General features: G+C 35.0%; 1 protein-coding gene across 1 annotated transcript in view; it reads right to left on the reverse strand.

Annotated features, from left to right (window-relative positions):
- Positions 1-17,467, reverse strand: part of UBR1 (ubiquitin protein ligase E3 component n-recognin 1) — a 156,221-nt gene that overhangs the window by 64,190 nt on the left and 74,564 nt on the right. The window contains exons 22-30 of the mRNA XM_010848042.1: positions 17,306-17,358; positions 16,128-16,230; positions 15,181-15,229; positions 14,641-14,795; positions 12,815-12,914; positions 10,793-10,902; positions 6,304-6,390; positions 5,263-5,444; positions 1,130-1,335 (exon numbers count right to left, since the gene is read on the reverse strand). Coding sequence (XP_010846344.1) covers positions 1,130-1,335; positions 5,263-5,444; positions 6,304-6,390; positions 10,793-10,902; positions 12,815-12,914; positions 14,641-14,795; positions 15,181-15,229; positions 16,128-16,230; positions 17,306-17,358 — 1,045 coding nt within the window. The remainder of the gene's footprint in view (positions 1-1,129; positions 1,336-5,262; positions 5,445-6,303; positions 6,391-10,792; positions 10,903-12,814; positions 12,915-14,640; positions 14,796-15,180; positions 15,230-16,127; positions 16,231-17,305; positions 17,359-17,467) is intronic.

Genomic DNA, 17,467 nt, shown 5'->3' on the forward strand with positions numbered 1-17,467 from the left:
ACAGTATACTAACGCATATATATGGAATTTAGAAAGATGGTAACAATAACCTGGTGTACGAGATAGCAAAAGAGACACTGATGTATAGAACAGTCTTATGGACTCTGTGGGAGAGGGAGAGGGTGGGAAGATTTGGGAGAGTGACATTGAAACATGTAGAATATCATGTAAGAAACGAGTTGCCAGTCCAGGTTCGATGTGCGATACTGGATGCTTGGGGCTGGTGCACTGGGACGACCCAGAGGGATGGTGTGGGGAGGGAGGAGGGAGGACGGTTCAGGATGGGGAACACATGTATGCCTGTGGCGGATTCATTTTGATATTTGGCAAAACTAATACAATTATGTAAAGTTTAAAAATAAAATAAAATTTAAAAGAAAAAAAAAATAAAGCAGATAACTCCTAATGTAATGTAAGAATTATTTAATACAGCACATTATCTAATTAGTACTTCAGCCAAAAAAATGTTTAACAAGAACCTAGTCACATGGCAACAATCAGACAAATCCTCAATGTAAAACACTGTACAGGACAACTAACTAGTTTACATTCTTCAAAAAACTTACGATCACGAAAAAAAAGGAAAGGCAAGTGACTATTCTAGATTAACACAGACATAACAAAAACAACATATGAAACATTCTGAATCCTAAATGAAAAAAAAAGTCTAGCTAAAAGAAAGACTTTCTGAGGACAGTTGGGGGTAATTTGAATATGGATTTTATATTAAAAGATATTCCTGAATTATTAACTTTCTTAAATGTTATACCCAGTATGGTAGACAAAGAATACTGGATAGATTAGTTTTAGAAAATGCACGTGGGAACATTTAGGGATGAAATGCCATGAATTCCTACTTTCAAATGGTTCAGCAAAATGAAATGGAGATGGAAGGATTAGATAGACAGAATGAGCAATGTGGCCCTGTGCTAACCAAAAATTTAAAAAATAGACAAAGGAGCCAACTTGGTATGTAAAAACTTAAGAATTTTACAAATGGGTAAATTGTGATCTGACCAAATAAGGCTAAATACAACCTCACTCCCAAACTTCTTTCAGATAGCAATTTTTCTAATTATACAGGAAAGAAAAGAAACGATCAAAAAGACATTTATTAAACAATACATACCCCCTGAGAGTTCTATGGGTTTTCCCCTGTGCTGGGTTAAGGCGGTGGATTTCTGGACACAGGCCGATAATACCATGGCATTATTTTCTATTTTCACCTCTTGTTCTTCTTGGCAGAGGATGCACGTCAGCACCTCCTTTTCAGTAATTGATGGACCCCGTTTAGGACCCAAAGCAATTCTAGAGTAGTCACTGACTGCTGGGATGCTACCAAGAGAAACGACCAGAAATGAGGACATATGTTTTGGTCACCTGTCTTTAGATTCCGGTAGATTTTAAGTAACTGTAGGGCAAGAACTTTAAGAACAAAAATAATAAAATAAAAATCATACTTAGAAATATTAGCTTAAAATCTGCCCCTCCCCCCAATTTTTCTGACTTTCATCAGTTAATTTGCTTACTAGAAAATACATTCTGTGTTGCAAAGTAAAAAAAAAAAAAATGCAGATCACACAGTAGAATGTATATTACAATTATACTTACTGATATTATAAAAGTAATGCATGCTTATTAAGAAATTTTGGAAAGTCTAGAAAAGTATAAAGAAGAAAACTAAAAGCACTATATTCTCACAACCTAGAAATAACCACTGTGTGTTTCCTCCCAGTCTGCTTTCCAGTTACAACATTTTTTACATAATTAAGATTACATTATATATATAGAGTCTGTCCTGTTTTATTTACTTATATCTTAGTTATTTTTTCTTATCATAAAAATTGCTTCAGAAACATTATTTTTAAATGGCTGTACAGCACCCTCACTCTATGTGCCATATGTTTTATCCTTTCCCACTTATTAGGCATTTAAGTTTCTATTCTACTTTGGTAGCTATTAAAATTAAAAACATACATCTTAATGATTTAGCAACTCATAAGATACACTCAGTGTGTACAATAATAATAATAAAATAAGAGCAAATATTTACAAAGCACAAATTACAATATGAGGCATTGTTTCAAATACTTTAAAAGTTATGCTACTTCATTCATTCCTTCCAACAATTCTATAAGGTAGGTACTATTATTATCTCTGTTTTTCAGATGAAGAAACTGAAGCCTAGAGATGGCATGAGACTTACTTAATGATTCATCTAGGAAGTGATTGGGCTAGGATTTAACCTATATGATCTGATTTCACAGGCCATGCTGCAAAATAATGCCTATCTATCTGCACAGGAAGCTCCCTGAAATATTACGTGTCATCGAACAAACTGAAAATAAATGAAATGGTCATTATCAATGTAAGTGAAATTACGTAATACAGAATACTATGCAGGTTTAAAAAGTGGGTCTCAGCTAGGTGTGGTCCTACATTCTAGGAGGCATCCGGCAACATGTGGGTGAAGTTCACCTTTTGGTTACTGAAGGCCTAGGGGACACTACTGGACTTTAATGGATGAAGGGCCAGAGATGCTAAATGTCCTGCAATTTATCATGAAAAAGAACTGCTGCCCAAATGCCACTGAGCTTGTTTTATATGTGAGAACATACATATACAGATTTCCAAGACATAATAGTAAATGAAAATGGGAAACTGTCGCCACTTATGCAAATAAAACAAAAGGCTGAATGACACATTCCATGGCTACATATATTTGTATGTAACAGCACAGTGAAAATTCTTATAAGATAACCAGAGTATCTCTGAGGGAGGGCAGAAAGGAGTGCAGGATTTCATTCAGTACTCAAGAAAATATATTTGTTATCCTGGGATAGGAAAAGCCTGCTTAAACAAGATATAAACAGTTAAAACTCTAAAAAACCGACAAATCTCTCTTTATTAACACTGAAAATTTGCTATAGCTAAAATTTCATTATTAATTTAAACAGGGAAAAATATGGGAAACATGGAACAAACTTTAATATCTATAATTTTAAAGGACTTCTAGAAATCAGTAAGACAAAAGTAGAGTACCCAAAATGGATGGGCAAAGGATAACTGGAAGACAAACTGTAACAGGCTAGTGAATAATCATAAGAAAAGATGCTCAACCCAGTACTAACTAATCAGGGAACTTCAGAACAGCACAAATTTATAATCTTGATTATATCAAATATTTTCAAGTGCTGATAATTTTACGTATTGGTGAGAATGAAAGAAATAGGAACTCTTTATACACTGCTGGGAGTAGACAACTGGGCAAACTACTTTGGAGGGCAATACGCATTGGAGAGGGAAATGGCAACCCACTCCAGTGTTCTTCCTGGAGAATCCCAGGGACGGGGGAGCCTGGTGGGCTGCCGTCTATGGGGTCGCACAGAGTTGGACATGACTGGAGCGACTTAGCTTAGCATAGCATAGCATAGCATAGCATGGTAGTATCTACTAAAATTTTAAATACTTATAACCCAGTCCTTTCATTTAATAGATTCCACCCTAGAGAAGAACTTGTAGAATTGCAAAAGGGGACAAATGTTCTGACACATTGTAATATGGGAAAATTGGGAAATAAGGGGAAAAACACCTTGTGTCCAAAATCTGATAAATACTGGATATCTATAATATGTAATACTATGCAGCAGTTGTGAAGAATGATGCAGAATCTACACTCCAGATCTATCAGTATTGACATGAAAAGATTTAAAAGACAGAGTGAAAAAGCAAGCTGCAGACAAAGTATGATAAAATTTTAAAAAGCCACTAAAACACACAAAACAAGATTCATTATTACTCACATACACATGTTTACTAATGTGTAGAAAGACACCTAGAACAACAGTTATTTATAACAATGGCTATAGGTGATGGACCAGGAATGTAGAGGATGGTTAAAGGGAACTTACTGTGTTACTGTGAATTGTTCTCAATGACAATACATATATTATGTGTACAATCAATCAGGCAATAAAAATATTCTGAAAGCATTAGGGCCACTAATTAATTCTGAGTACATTTCTGCTTAAACCTCTCATTTAAATAAATACACAATAGTCCCTTGTTCATTACTTAACAAATAATATATTGTTAATATGTAATATTGAGGGGGCTGGGACTTTTACTTGCTTTAAATTTTGTATTAGTTTTTAGTTTTACTACTGTTGTCATCCCAGGATAGTTTACCATCATATATATGTATTTTAATCTTTACAATATTGAGTCAATAATCTTTGTGATTCTTTGCCAGGGTGCTCAGCTTCAGGATAACAGATGTATTATGTATAGCATAATGTTCCTACTGTTATTGTAAAAGCACAATTTCCTAAAAGTATCCAAAACTCACATCATTTTAAAGAGCATTGAAAGCTTGTTTTTAAAAATAAGCATGGAAGGTAGTTTCAATATTTTAAATTGGAATGCTTTCAAAGTACCATTATTTTGCCTCCTCCCTTTACTTACTGTATCTAAATAACAGCCCACAGTGCACTGCTCTCAGAAAGTTAACTCATTTCCCTAAGAGCACACCATTGTCATATAGTCGGAAAACGAAGTTTACTGATTCTCATTCCAATGTGCTTTCCAGGTGGTGCAGTGGTAAAGAATCCGCCTGTCCATGCAGAAGATACAAGAGACACGGGTTCCATTCCTTGGTCGGGAAGATCCCCTGGAGGAGGAAATGGCAACCCAGTCCAGTATTCTTGCCTGGAGAATCCCATGGACAGAGGAGCCTGGCAGGCTACAGTCCATGGGGTTGTAAAGAGTCAGACACAACTGAGCACACACACATGTACACATATTCCAGTGTGTTCTCCATGACTATAAGTCTAAGTACTGTCTTCTGTTTTAGAAAAAAAGAAAAACTAACATGGTGAAGAGCTGTTTTTGTTTTTTCCCATTCTATAGTAACAGCAGTCATTTTTATTGGAACTCATATAAAATAAGGTGGAATATATGAACTAAAAAATGCACCTAAAAAAGCCCTCACATACAAGAGAACAGGAGCTGATCTTTGCTGTTTCCATCTTCATATCTTTTTGTGTGTAAAGGTTCCTGACAAACTTTACTGCATACTTTAACTGTGCATCAACATAAAATTACATCCACTAAGAGGTTTCAGTGTGCCTTTGCTAGCTTAAAAGTAGTGTAACTGTGCTTACTTTAAAATATATTTTGAAAAGACACTATTTAAAAGTGAATATGTAATTTTTCCTCCAAGAAAAACTGAACTGCTAATTTTTGGTTTTGCTTTTGTTTTACCTCTCTTCTTCCATAATGGAGTCTTCTTTCCCAGACATTTCTGACGTACTGTCATACATGAGTTTGTGAGTTTCAATGAAGTTTTTCTGTAAGGCAGACATCTGAGCCATGATCTTCTGGCGATGCAGCCTAGCAGCTTCAGCTTTTCTTTTTCGTTCTGCTTTTTCTTTATCATGAGTAACCTGAGTATTAAGAGACCACAAAAATTAGGTAAAATCCATTGTTAAAATCTACATATACTGTTTACTTAGGAAAAATTTCCTATAGTAAACTCAGATTCAATCTGATGTCTCAAAATCAACATACAGGCTTCATGACATCATACAACTAACTGCTCTTTTGTTTACATCAATAATTTAACTCATTAAAAAAAAATTTAACTTAAAAGGCCAAGTACCTTAAATATCTAACAAACTGCCTTTCATATTCAATGCAGATATATTAAAAAACAAAGTTAAATAGTAATTCTGAATCACCTGTCAACCATTTAACGACTGACATTTAATCAATTTAAAATCAACTTGGTGATGTCTAACAGTTACTCCTAGACCCATTGCTAAGAATGAGAATGTTAACAACATTACTGAGATATATTGGTGTCTTTTTACTTATTTTAACTTAAGACCAGTGTTTTTCTTTTAGAAAAGATAGTTAATAACCTCAAGTAAAAATATTTCAACAATTTTAAGACTAGAATCCTCAAAACCTGATTCATTATACTATGGAAAAATTCATAACCTAAATATTATTGCATTTTATTGAACCTAAGATGCACCATAATCCTGTGTTCCACTATGAATGTTGCTGATTAAATAATAAGAAGGCATGGATTGTAAGACATTCCAACTTCTGATATTAAAATACTTCAAAAATTAATAAAATATGGTATTTTTCAACAGAGCTCCATTGAAAAGCAATTTCCTCTGCTTTTCCTATATACCTTACAATAAATAGGTTCCTTGTAACGTAACAGAAGCAGTCCCTCATGCCAGTGAAGTTCAAAGACAGAGATGAATATCTCTGTCATTATAATGTTATTACCTCATCATTCTTAATAGAATCTGATCCTGATGTAGTTGCTACAATTAAACAAGATTTTTCTCTTAATCGCTTCACGGTGTCAAACATCTGTGAAAAACAGATGAAATGTTAAAAAAAAAAAAAAGTCTGGTTAAAGTTTGGTTAAATTGAGCAGAACAGAAAAATTAACTCATCTGATTTTGTCATGTTTCTAAATGTTTTTGACTTAAGCTGTTTACACACACACTCACACCCACACACATGCATACATACATACATATAAATACGTAATAAGTAGCAATTCAGCTAAAAAGAAGTTTGAAGACAGCAAAAATCAGCAGAATCAGTCTGCAGGATAAGCATACCTCTGTTTTCTAGGGGAATTTTTTTTTTTTTTAATTTCAAATAACATTGCTAGTGCAAAGACATAAAGACAAAGATATAATACGGAAAGTGAAATCTTTTCTTCCTGATGCCAGTCCCTCTCGCCCAAATCAACTAAATTTAAAGATAATTAGCATTTCTTTGCAGGAAAAAAAATTAGAATATATATTTCTTTATATATAGTCTCATAAAAACTGATCCTACTAGTATATGTCGTTTCCTACTTTCCATTTTCACTGAATCATTTATCTTTAGAGGTGTTTGCAAGTAGCTTATACAGATCTATCTTGCTCTTTTCATGTCTGAGTTTTACGGTTTTATTGACACAACATGCACATGTGTTGTGTACTCGTCTTCACTGCACAGCCTGGCACAGGGACTGGTGACTTGGGTGGCCAGCTGGGCTGTTCTCTCCACAACTGCTTTGCACTTCTTGGAGGAGACAGATTTGTTTGTACAATAAGATTTGGTGTACAGTAAGATTTGTTGCATACTAGCGGCACCTCAAGCTCCTCAATGTTATGGACCAGGAACTTTCGGAAGCCACTGGGTAGCATGTGCTTTGATTTCCTGTTGCTCCCAACATTATCTGGCCCTTGAGTCTTCTGGCATCCCACTGTCAATGCTGGTTTTCTCCAGTTACATTTAATTTTGACATATTGCCCTGGCTGGTGCCAGATGAACTTCTTGGTCCTCAGGTCCTCTTTTTGACAATCTTGGGCTTTATGAGAGTGGCCATAATGCCAAGTAGGAGATGGCTACCTCCACAGTCAGTGCCCAGGAAGAGCTATCTCATTTTTATTAATAAATATTAAGATTCCAGAAATAAGATATCACATCCATAAAACTTACAGTATTTATATTTTGAAAGAGCCTCAGTTTCATGTGGGAAACCTCCCACAAAGAACTTAAAACTTTAATCATTTGGATTATCATCTAATGTTTGTAAGATCAGACATTTGTGCTTTTCATATAGTTTGACAATGAACTTTGGTATGTAATAGAAAAATAAACTTTCAGGGCCAGATCTCCAATTTATAACACCATTTACACAGGATATAAATGTTGGACTAAATGACAGTTCAGTTCACTTTTTGTTAATTGAGGTTATCATTGGCTTATAACATTCTACAAGTTTCACATACACAATGTTGTATTTCTACATCTCCATACACTATAGCATGCTCACATCAAAAGCTTAGTTTCCATCCGTTATGATACAGTTTGACTTCCTTTGCCCATTTCACTCTCCCCTTACTCCCTTCCTTCTGGTAATCACTACTCTGGTCTCTGTATATATGTGATTGGTTTTGATCTATTCGTTTATTTATTTATTTTTAAAATTTTTTAAATTTTATTTTATTTTTAAACTTTACATAATTGTATTAGTTTTGCCAAATATCAAAATGAATCCACCACAGGTATACATGTGTTCCCCATCCTGAACCCTCCTCCCTCCTCCCTCCCCATAATATTCCACATATGAATGAAATCTATAAAATAGTTATCTACTTCACTTCTTTTGTTTTTGTTTTATATTTTAAAATGATCATATTGGTAAGTTTAAGAAAAATACTAAATTATGAAATCTGCTTCAAGAAAAATCTTGGTAATAACATTGTGTTATAGTTGCGTATCAAATTATATCACACTTGTTTAAGAAGTATTTCTGATTAAGTAATCAAAAGAACAGACTGCTTGAATTACAAAGCAGTACAAAGATCTCCAATTGATATAAATGTGGCAAAAAACATTATATTCTAATTATCAAAATAATATCTAGCTGATAACATAAAAATATTTTAATAAATACAGTGAGAAGAAACTTCATAACCTTGGTTTCATGTTTCCATTTGGAGGGTTTTCCATTAAAGTAACATTCCTGACCTCTCTACACCTCATCAACTTCTCCTCAAAGGTACTGCCATCCACTTAACAGTTCAAGCTCCAAGTTAAGTCATCTTTGATTTCTCTCATTCCTTCCATCAAATCTATCAGCAAGTTCTATAGTTCCTACTGCCACATTATACCTGAATCAGTCCAGCTTCTTGCCATCTGCCCCCTAGCCTATGTCATGCCTCATTTCTCACCAGGTTTACTGCAGTCCTTTTAATGGTGTTCCTGTTTTTATTCTTGTCCCTACAATCCATTTACCCTTGACCTCTAAGATCCTATATGACCTGGCCCCTGGCAACGCCTCTGACTTTGCTGCCTGACTTTACCTTTCTCTACCTCCCCCATTATGTTCCAGTCACACTAGCCTTCTCTCTGGCCACCTCAGAGCTTTTGCATTGCTGCCTCCTCAATCTGGAGTACCTTCCCAGATTACTGTAAGACTGGCTCCCTGTCTTTCAGTTCCAAGTTACTACCTAAAGCCAGCCTTTCTGATTACCCATATAAAGTTGCCCCTACTTATCTACTGAATTATCCTGGTATTTTTTGTTTATTGTCTGTACCTCAGTGTATACTCTATGATAACAAGCACCTTATCTGTCTTTTTCAGAGCCTAGAAATGAGCATGGCACATAGCAGTTTTACAATACATATTTACTAATAAAACAAATTTTAATTTATTAAAAAGACTCCTCCACTAAAACATAGGGAAATGTCCTGTTCTATCTATTCATAATAATTCTAGATGGGATCCTCTCACCTGGCCAATTAAAAATACCTGCTCAGAAGCTGGCCATAGATTTAAGTTTCCTCTTAGGGTCATTTAAACTCAATTGGAGTGATGAGCTAAGTCTCAAAAAAAATTAACTTCTCATCTATTAAAAGGAAAACTCCTACAATTATGGGGAGGATCAACATGGTTAACACCAGGCTATGGTCATTTAAGTTTAAAGGCTCCTCTATGTCGGGAACGGTTAAATCATACTAAAAATGATCAACCTGGTAACTATGAGACAAGGCTGGGTGCTTTATGAACTATGCCTGTTATTACCCTTAGAGAGAGTGATTGGTATAGAACTCAGTGGATTTGTGGCATTAATTTATGGCCTTGACATCTACAGGGATGATACAAAGGTGTAGCCTGGGATTCCCATGAATTTAAGGTCATACATGTTAACAAATTACAGGTAACCCCAACCAATCTACCACTGGTATGATCCCAATGGGTCAAAGATCTGTATTCTACTGGTATAACCATTTAGCAGCTTGTGTGTGTGTGTGTGCCTTCAATGGGGTTGCAGGATGTAACTGACCACATCTAAGCCTTGACAACTTTCATAAGCTTTAAATGATAGTAACCGGGCTATTAGCCTATTGAATTCTGAGATCTCTATGATAAGAAAGGCAGTGCTACACAACTGCAAGACCCTTGACACCTTACAGCATCTCAGGGAGATATCTGTGCTATAATTCAAACTGAACGCTGTATTTTTGTACCTGATAAATCCTTTAATGTAACACATTTGAACCACATGAAAAATCAGATTACTGCTCTAAGTGACCCATTCCCTAGTCTTGACAATCTTTAAAAAAAAAACTGGTATGAGAGGCTCACAGCTAAAATATTTACTTTTAATTCCACTAATGTTATTAACTATACCATTTGTATTTTGCTTGTTTCACAAGATTACTATTTTTTGTATTACCAAGTATATGACTGAACCTTCAACGGAAATGATGACTAGACTTGAAACAGCTGACCAAATGTATAGTTTGATATATGATCAATGATTGTAATAGTGTAACTCTAGGAGGCAGTGGCAACCCACTCCAGTACTCTTGCCTGGAAAATCCCATGGATGGAGGAGCCTGGTGGGCTGCAGTCCATGGGGTCGCAAAGAGTTGGACATGACTGAGAGACTTCACTTTCACTTTTCACTTTCATGCATTGGAGAAGGAAATGGCAACCCACTCCAGTGTTCTTGCCTGGAGAATCCCAGGGACGGGGGAGCCTGGTGGGCTTCCGTCTACGGGGTCTCACAGAGTAGGACACGACTGAAGCGACTTAGCAGCAGCAGCAAATTAGTATTACTAACATGAAAAATTACAAGTGACCATGAAGATCAGTAATAAATAATTTTACAATTAGCAAATACTATGATTTAATCTTAGAGGCATGCAGAGGATTCTTAAATATTTAAACCAGATATGATTCGTTTATTTTTAAGTTTACCTGGAGTATCCACGTAATCATGTCCTTTTGGCCTTCTAACTGTGGAATCCCCTTGAGTTTTTCCAAAAGCATTTGTATATTCTGAGCATTCATGGCTGAACTTCCCAATCCTTTTTTAAAACACAAAAATTCTACATCATTAACATGTACTTCATAATTACATATAAATTTTAATTTACAGTTAATGTTATTCACATTGATAAAGTTTGGACTCAATCCCTTAGCTACATTAATTTTTCAATGGAAGACTCCGCAATCACACGAAGTACCAAATACTAAATTAAATAACTTGAAAAACTGGAATTACTTTAGGTCTCTCTTGTACATCTTCTACTGGGTCTGTGAAGTGAAAAGTACCCTTAGTGATCTGTCTCTTGCCTTTCCTCTACTTTGCTCGCTGTCTAGTAAAAATACTTACTGAGAAACAAAGCACCCCAAAATATGGAAGTGAGAGCAGTCATACCTATAAACTGAATAGGTTTAGGCTGTATGCAAGAATCTAAAAAAAAAAAGTGTTTAAATAGAAAATGAGATGCTTTTCTCTTATTGATTTTATAAATCAAATGTTCCTGGAATGTGCTCTGAAAAAACTGTCTTAATGACGTAGCATTTAACAAAAATCTAATCTAAACCTATCCTGCTCTTTCAGGTTGAAAACGATGCAAAACACATTATCATTCACTCAGACTTCTGCAATCATTTTAAATTCAGAAACATCAAAACTTTCATAGTTGGGAACTCTGAATATTATGGTTGATATAGCAGCATATATTTGATAATACTGTGACAAGGAATGAAAGTAAGAAACCTTCAGTGTATGCAGCCTCCACAAAAGGGGGATGAGATTGTGCAGTAAAAGGATTGTTGTGAGGATTAAAAAACATTATTTGCACTATTGAAAATTTTAAAAACTGAAGATGCTAGGAAAAGATTTAAAGCAATTTCAGAGTTTTTTGTCTTAAGGACTAACTAAACTTTATCAGAAACCCTCTTGCACTGTTGGTGGGAATGTAAATTGATAGAGCCACTATGGAGAACAGTATGAAAACTAGGAATAAAATATCATATGATCCAATAACCCCACCACTGGGCACATACCCTGAGAAAACCATAACTGAAAAAGACACATGTATCCTAATGTTCACAGTAGCACTATTTACGTAGGACACATAAGCAACCTAGATGTTCATTGACAGATGAATGGATAAGGAAGATATGGCACATATATAAAATGGAATATTATGAGTTAGTCACTCAGTCGTGCCCGACTCTTTGTGACTCCATGGACTGCAGCCCACCAGGCTCCCCTGTCCATGAGATTTTCCAGGCAAGGATACTGGAGTGGATTGCCATTTCCTTCTCCAGGGGATCTTCCCAACCCAGGGATCAAACCCGGGTCTCCTGCACTGCAGGCAGATTCTTTACCAAGTGAGGTACAAGGGAAGCCCCAAGATGGAATATTACTCAGCCATAAAAAAAGAACACATCTGAGTCAGTTCTAGTGAGGTGCATGAACCTAAAGCCTATTATATAGAATGAAGTAAGTTAGAAAGAGAAAAACAAATATCATATATTAATATATATATATGGAATCTATAAAAATGGTATTGACAAGTCTCTTTTCAGGGAAGGAAAGGAGATGCAGACAGAGAACAGACTCATGGACACAGTGGGGAAAGGAGAGAGTGAGGCAAATGAAGAAAGTAGCACAGACATATGTACACCACCATGTGTAAAATAGATAGCTGGTGAGAAGTTGCCCAGCCAGCACTCTGTGATGATCTAGAGCGGTGGGATGGGAGGAGGGGAGAGAAACTAAAGAGGGAGGTGATATATGTATAATTATGGCTAATTTGCATTGCTGTATGGCAGAAACCAACACAACATTGTAAAGCAATTTTCCTCCAATTAAAAAATAGATTAAAAAAATAAATAAGGGGGAAAAAAAACTCCATTAGAATTAAATTTTCCATTACAAATTGGCAATTAGCTAAAACTGCTGAAAATGATACTAAAACATACTTGAGGCCTTATGGTAAAAGTCAAATGTCACTTCTTCTTCAGGAGATTTTTGAAGCTGTTGCTTTTCTTCTAGTAAGCCCAATGCTAGAATGTGAAATGCCTGAAAGAGGAAAATAGGACAAGATCTTTAGAACTGCACTTCTTCAGGTAAGTATATTTTAAATAGAGGTATAAAAGTAAGCAATCTAACAGGTAAAAAAATGTGCAAAGTTTAAGAACAAACAGTTCACAGAGAAAGAAATGATATATACACATATGAAAAATGTTCAACCTTGGGAGTTCCCTGGTGGCCTAGTGGTTAAGATTCTAGGCTTCCAATGCCTTGGCCTGGGTTAGATCCTTGCTCAGGGCAAGCTGCATGGCACAGTAAAAAAAAAAGAACGTTCAACCTCACTTAAAGAAATGTAAGTGAAACAAACAAGATCATCTATTTTTCACCTATTAAAATGGCAAATTTTAGAGCTTATTATAATACAGGAGTGACAAAAGTGTTAGGAAGCAGGCATTTCTCATCGCGCTGGTAATGGGAAAGTAAACCAGTATGATGTTTTTGGAAGCCAAGTAGACAATATCTATTAGTAATGTAAACGTATAGACCCAGAACTAGGAATCAGTGTGACAGATTCACTTACTTAAGTATACAAATACAACATTCATTTTAGTGTTCTTTATTATGTGTGTGTGTGTGTGTGTGTGTGCCCTCATGAGTAGGATTCTGTTGTTTAGTTGCTAAGTCATCTCCAACTCTTTGGAAACCCCATGGACTGTAGCCTGACAGGCTCCTCTGTCCATGGAATCTTCTCAGCAAGAATACTAGAGTGGGTTGCCATTTCCTCCTCAGGGATTGAAGCCACATCTCCTGCACTGGCAGGCAGATTCTTTACCACTGAGCCACCTGGAAAGTGTTCTTTGTTATGGTTGGTGGTGGTTTAGTCACTAATCATGTCTGACTCTTGTGACCCCATGGACCTTTATCCATGGGATCCTCCAGGCAAGAATACTAGAGTGGGTTGCCATTTCCTTCTCCAGTTCTTTGTTATACAAAGACCTAAAAACAACCTAAAAGCATATTAATAGGAGATAGTTAAATGCATCATAGATGTCCATAATGGAATATGCAGCTACTGAGCATGTGTTAGGCCTATATGCACTAATGCGGAATTAATTCCAAAAGACACAAACCTTTTAGACAGGGTGCTAGGAGGCAGAAAGAAAAATTTTAACTTTTGACTTCAAATATGTCTCTATGGGTTGAAAGTTTTAGTGCATTTATTTATCACTGTTATTGAAAAAATGTGAGACACACATAGAGTATGACATCATTTACAGCCTCTAGATCAGTAACAGTCAAGGAAATTCAGTTAGGCAGGTGCTAAATAAGTACCAATTATAGCTACCAAAGGTGACATTATTAAGTAACTTATCTATAACACTATGGAGAAAAAAATAGTTGCTTCCATTTAATGAGCTAAGTCTCAAACAACTCTATGAAACAGTACATGTGAAACAAAAAATATAGGAAACTGTGATACGATAATGACATGCCCATTTATTATTAGCAGGAATAGGCCTTTTCCATTTTTCCTCTGTTTTTATTTATTTTTTTTAATGTAAATTATTCCCAAGAGTAAGGATCCTGAAAGTCTGAGACTGTGTCACAAGAAAATCTCTGCCACATCTGAGCTGTTTTCAATGGCTTTTAGGTCTCAGGTGCTCTAGCTGTGGTTCTAACTGAAGGTCAGAAAGGTAGACTTCTCCAGGCCCTGAAGACCTCTATGAAGTAGAGAAAGTATCTGAAAGAGAGAAAATATTTTCAGTATACATACCATCTGGAGCATTCCTTCAGTCCACAAGTTAGAATCTGGATCTACTGCCCGCTCAAATATGGTCCTGAGAATGTACATCATGATATCACAATTGAGAAGGTTAACTGCTTTGCTGAAAGCAGGGCAGAATTCAGGAGGTGGTGGTGGTGGTAATGCTAAGGTGGGGAGGAGATCAATGTCAGAAGAGATAAGCAGTTACTATTTTATTTGGGTTATCAGACATGTTAAATTTCAAATACCAGAATCATATACTATATGCAAAACAACATAGGATCTTTATTATCTTTAAAGCACTGAAAACATTAATACTATGGGAAATATGAGTCACTATGTAAGTCGCCCAAAATGAACTCCATTTGTTAAAATTTAAAATTCTATCACCATTGATGTACGCTATGTCTTAATATGTCAACAAGAAACAAAGGGTTCTTTGCATTCCATTAGTTGCTCACTTAAAAAAACAACAAAAACAAAACACTATATGCTTTGCTGCTACAAAATCAGAATACAAAGTCAGTCAATTTAGAATCTCACTTTTACCTTCATCTTTGTTTTCCTGTTTTCTCCTTTTCTTCTGCATGTGTTCAGCCTATATATATTAAAAAAAAAAAAGGCCTATCTTAAAATATAACACTTGACAAGCATGAAACAAATGGAGTACTCTAAAGTAGGCAGGAAACCTACCAAAATACTTTACATACTGAAATATGTATGCAAATGCTACCTTATTCCAGAAACAAAATCATCGTCCTAGGGAAGGTCACTGCAAAATAGATGGTAATAATCCTCATCATTAATTTAGCTCCCCATTTCTTTCAGTCAACAATATTTACCTAGCGTCTATTATATACAGGGCATTGTACTAAAAACTGGAACTCATTCATTTTATAACAACAAAGCCAGACATCAAACTTAACTGAATGATCTAACTTAACTTCACTCATCACCTTAACAAAGTGATCTAACTTAACATCATCCTTAATAGGACAAACAGACATTATGCGTCTACTGATGAGATACAATATGTCACCTATGTAGTATTCTTGCTCCAAAATGCTTAACTTGAATCTACTCATGGGAATAAAATTAGACATATCCAGAATATTGGGTATTCTAAAAGACAACTAGCCTATACTAGTTGACATTGACAGAAATGTGAATGTTATGAAAAACAAAAAAAGGCAAAAAGAGTATTCCCAATTAAAGGAGATTATAGAAACATGACAGCAAATGAAGTGCATGATCTTTGATTGAATCCTCCTACCCCAACATAATTATAAAGAATATTTTTGGTATAATCAGGAAAATTTGAATAGTGACTACATACTAGATAGTATTATTGATTCAATTTTAATTTCTTGGGTAAGATAATGCCCTCTAATAATGAAAACCAGTATGAAACTACAGAAAAACCAGGGGATTGTCTATGGAGCTGGAAAGCCTAAAGCATTTTCGGTTTATTTATCGAAGAGGGTAACTTTTCATACCTTGCTATGCTGTGTTTTGGAGTAATGATAAAAGTACATATTAAAGTCTTTCAGTGATTCATCCTTCAATTCATAAACTCCATGGCCTGATACACCTGGTTTCCTAAAAAGACAGAAAATACAGAGGTGAACTGCACTACCCTTGAAGTATAAAGTAACACAAAGTAAGAACCTAAAATTTAATCTTAAAATCAAGAGAAAGAAAACAATCATATCTCATTCAGCTTGCTTAAATTGAATGACAAATTTCATTTCATGAAAATAAACTAAAAAATTTAACACTGTAAGCTCAAAGTCCTGGTAACAGATGTGTCTCATAATTATGAAATTTAAACAAATATGAAAAAGTTTATTTTATACCATGTAGATCTGATCCCATGCTCTACTTAATCGCTAAGGCTTTGTTTTTAGCCTCTGAAGCCTAAGACTGCCTATTCAACTAAAGCTTGCATTGTCAAAGGCGAAATCTAAAATAGTAGTTAAGATATCATGTCCTTAGGAAATTGTAAATTCAAATGAAATACTAAATCCTCTATAGAGAACTATAAGGAAAAACACTAAAGCCAAAAGGCGTATTACTGCACATTAAACAGCTTTTGCTCTCTATCAAAGTAAGTGAAATATCTTAGTGAATATTATTAGAGCATAAAAAAGCTATATTCTATTTTTAAAGGTATTTGACACTAGCAATTTATCTATGAGTTCATGACAATAACAAGTAGAAATTCACTACTAGTATCAATTATTTTAATTTTAAGAATTAACCTTTTAAAATCTTATTTCCATTTTACACATCTCAAAGAAACAAACGATTGCAAAATATTTTAATCCTAGCAGAGAAAAATTTTAAGTAAGTATACAAAATGAAAATTTAATAGAATAAATGAAGTCATGGCTTAGAATTGATGGGAAAGAGATTATCAGAAAGGTTTGCTTACTTATTAAGTCACCTAACATAAAAAGTGGATATCTCTCATTGATTTGCCAAAAAACACTCCCTTCTTCAGCATACAGGTACTAAGTGCCTTCAGTGCACCCCTAGACCTCACCCTTTCTGTCTACACTTGAATTTTGCTTTTAGGAGTTCAGAAAAGAACTTCAGAACTTCTACAAGAATTCAAATTACAAGACAAAGATTGACCTACCTTTCAGAATAAGCATAAATATTAAGTACTTACTTAAATGTGGCCACTTTGTTTATGACATTCTCTAAGCCAGTTTCATTATTTTCCTGTTGAAACGATATTTTTGTTATTTTTACCTTCACATAATGACTTTGTTTTCTCTTACTGTGAACTGAAATACCCTTTCAAGACATTTCTGAGTATTTTAAAAATAAT

This window comes from Bison bison, unplaced genomic scaffold, assembly GCF_000754665.1.
Source record: "Bison bison bison isolate TAMUID 2011002044 unplaced genomic scaffold, Bison_UMD1.0 scf7180017864259, whole genome shotgun sequence".
NCBI lineage: Eukaryota > Metazoa > Chordata > Mammalia > Artiodactyla > Bovidae > Bison > Bison bison.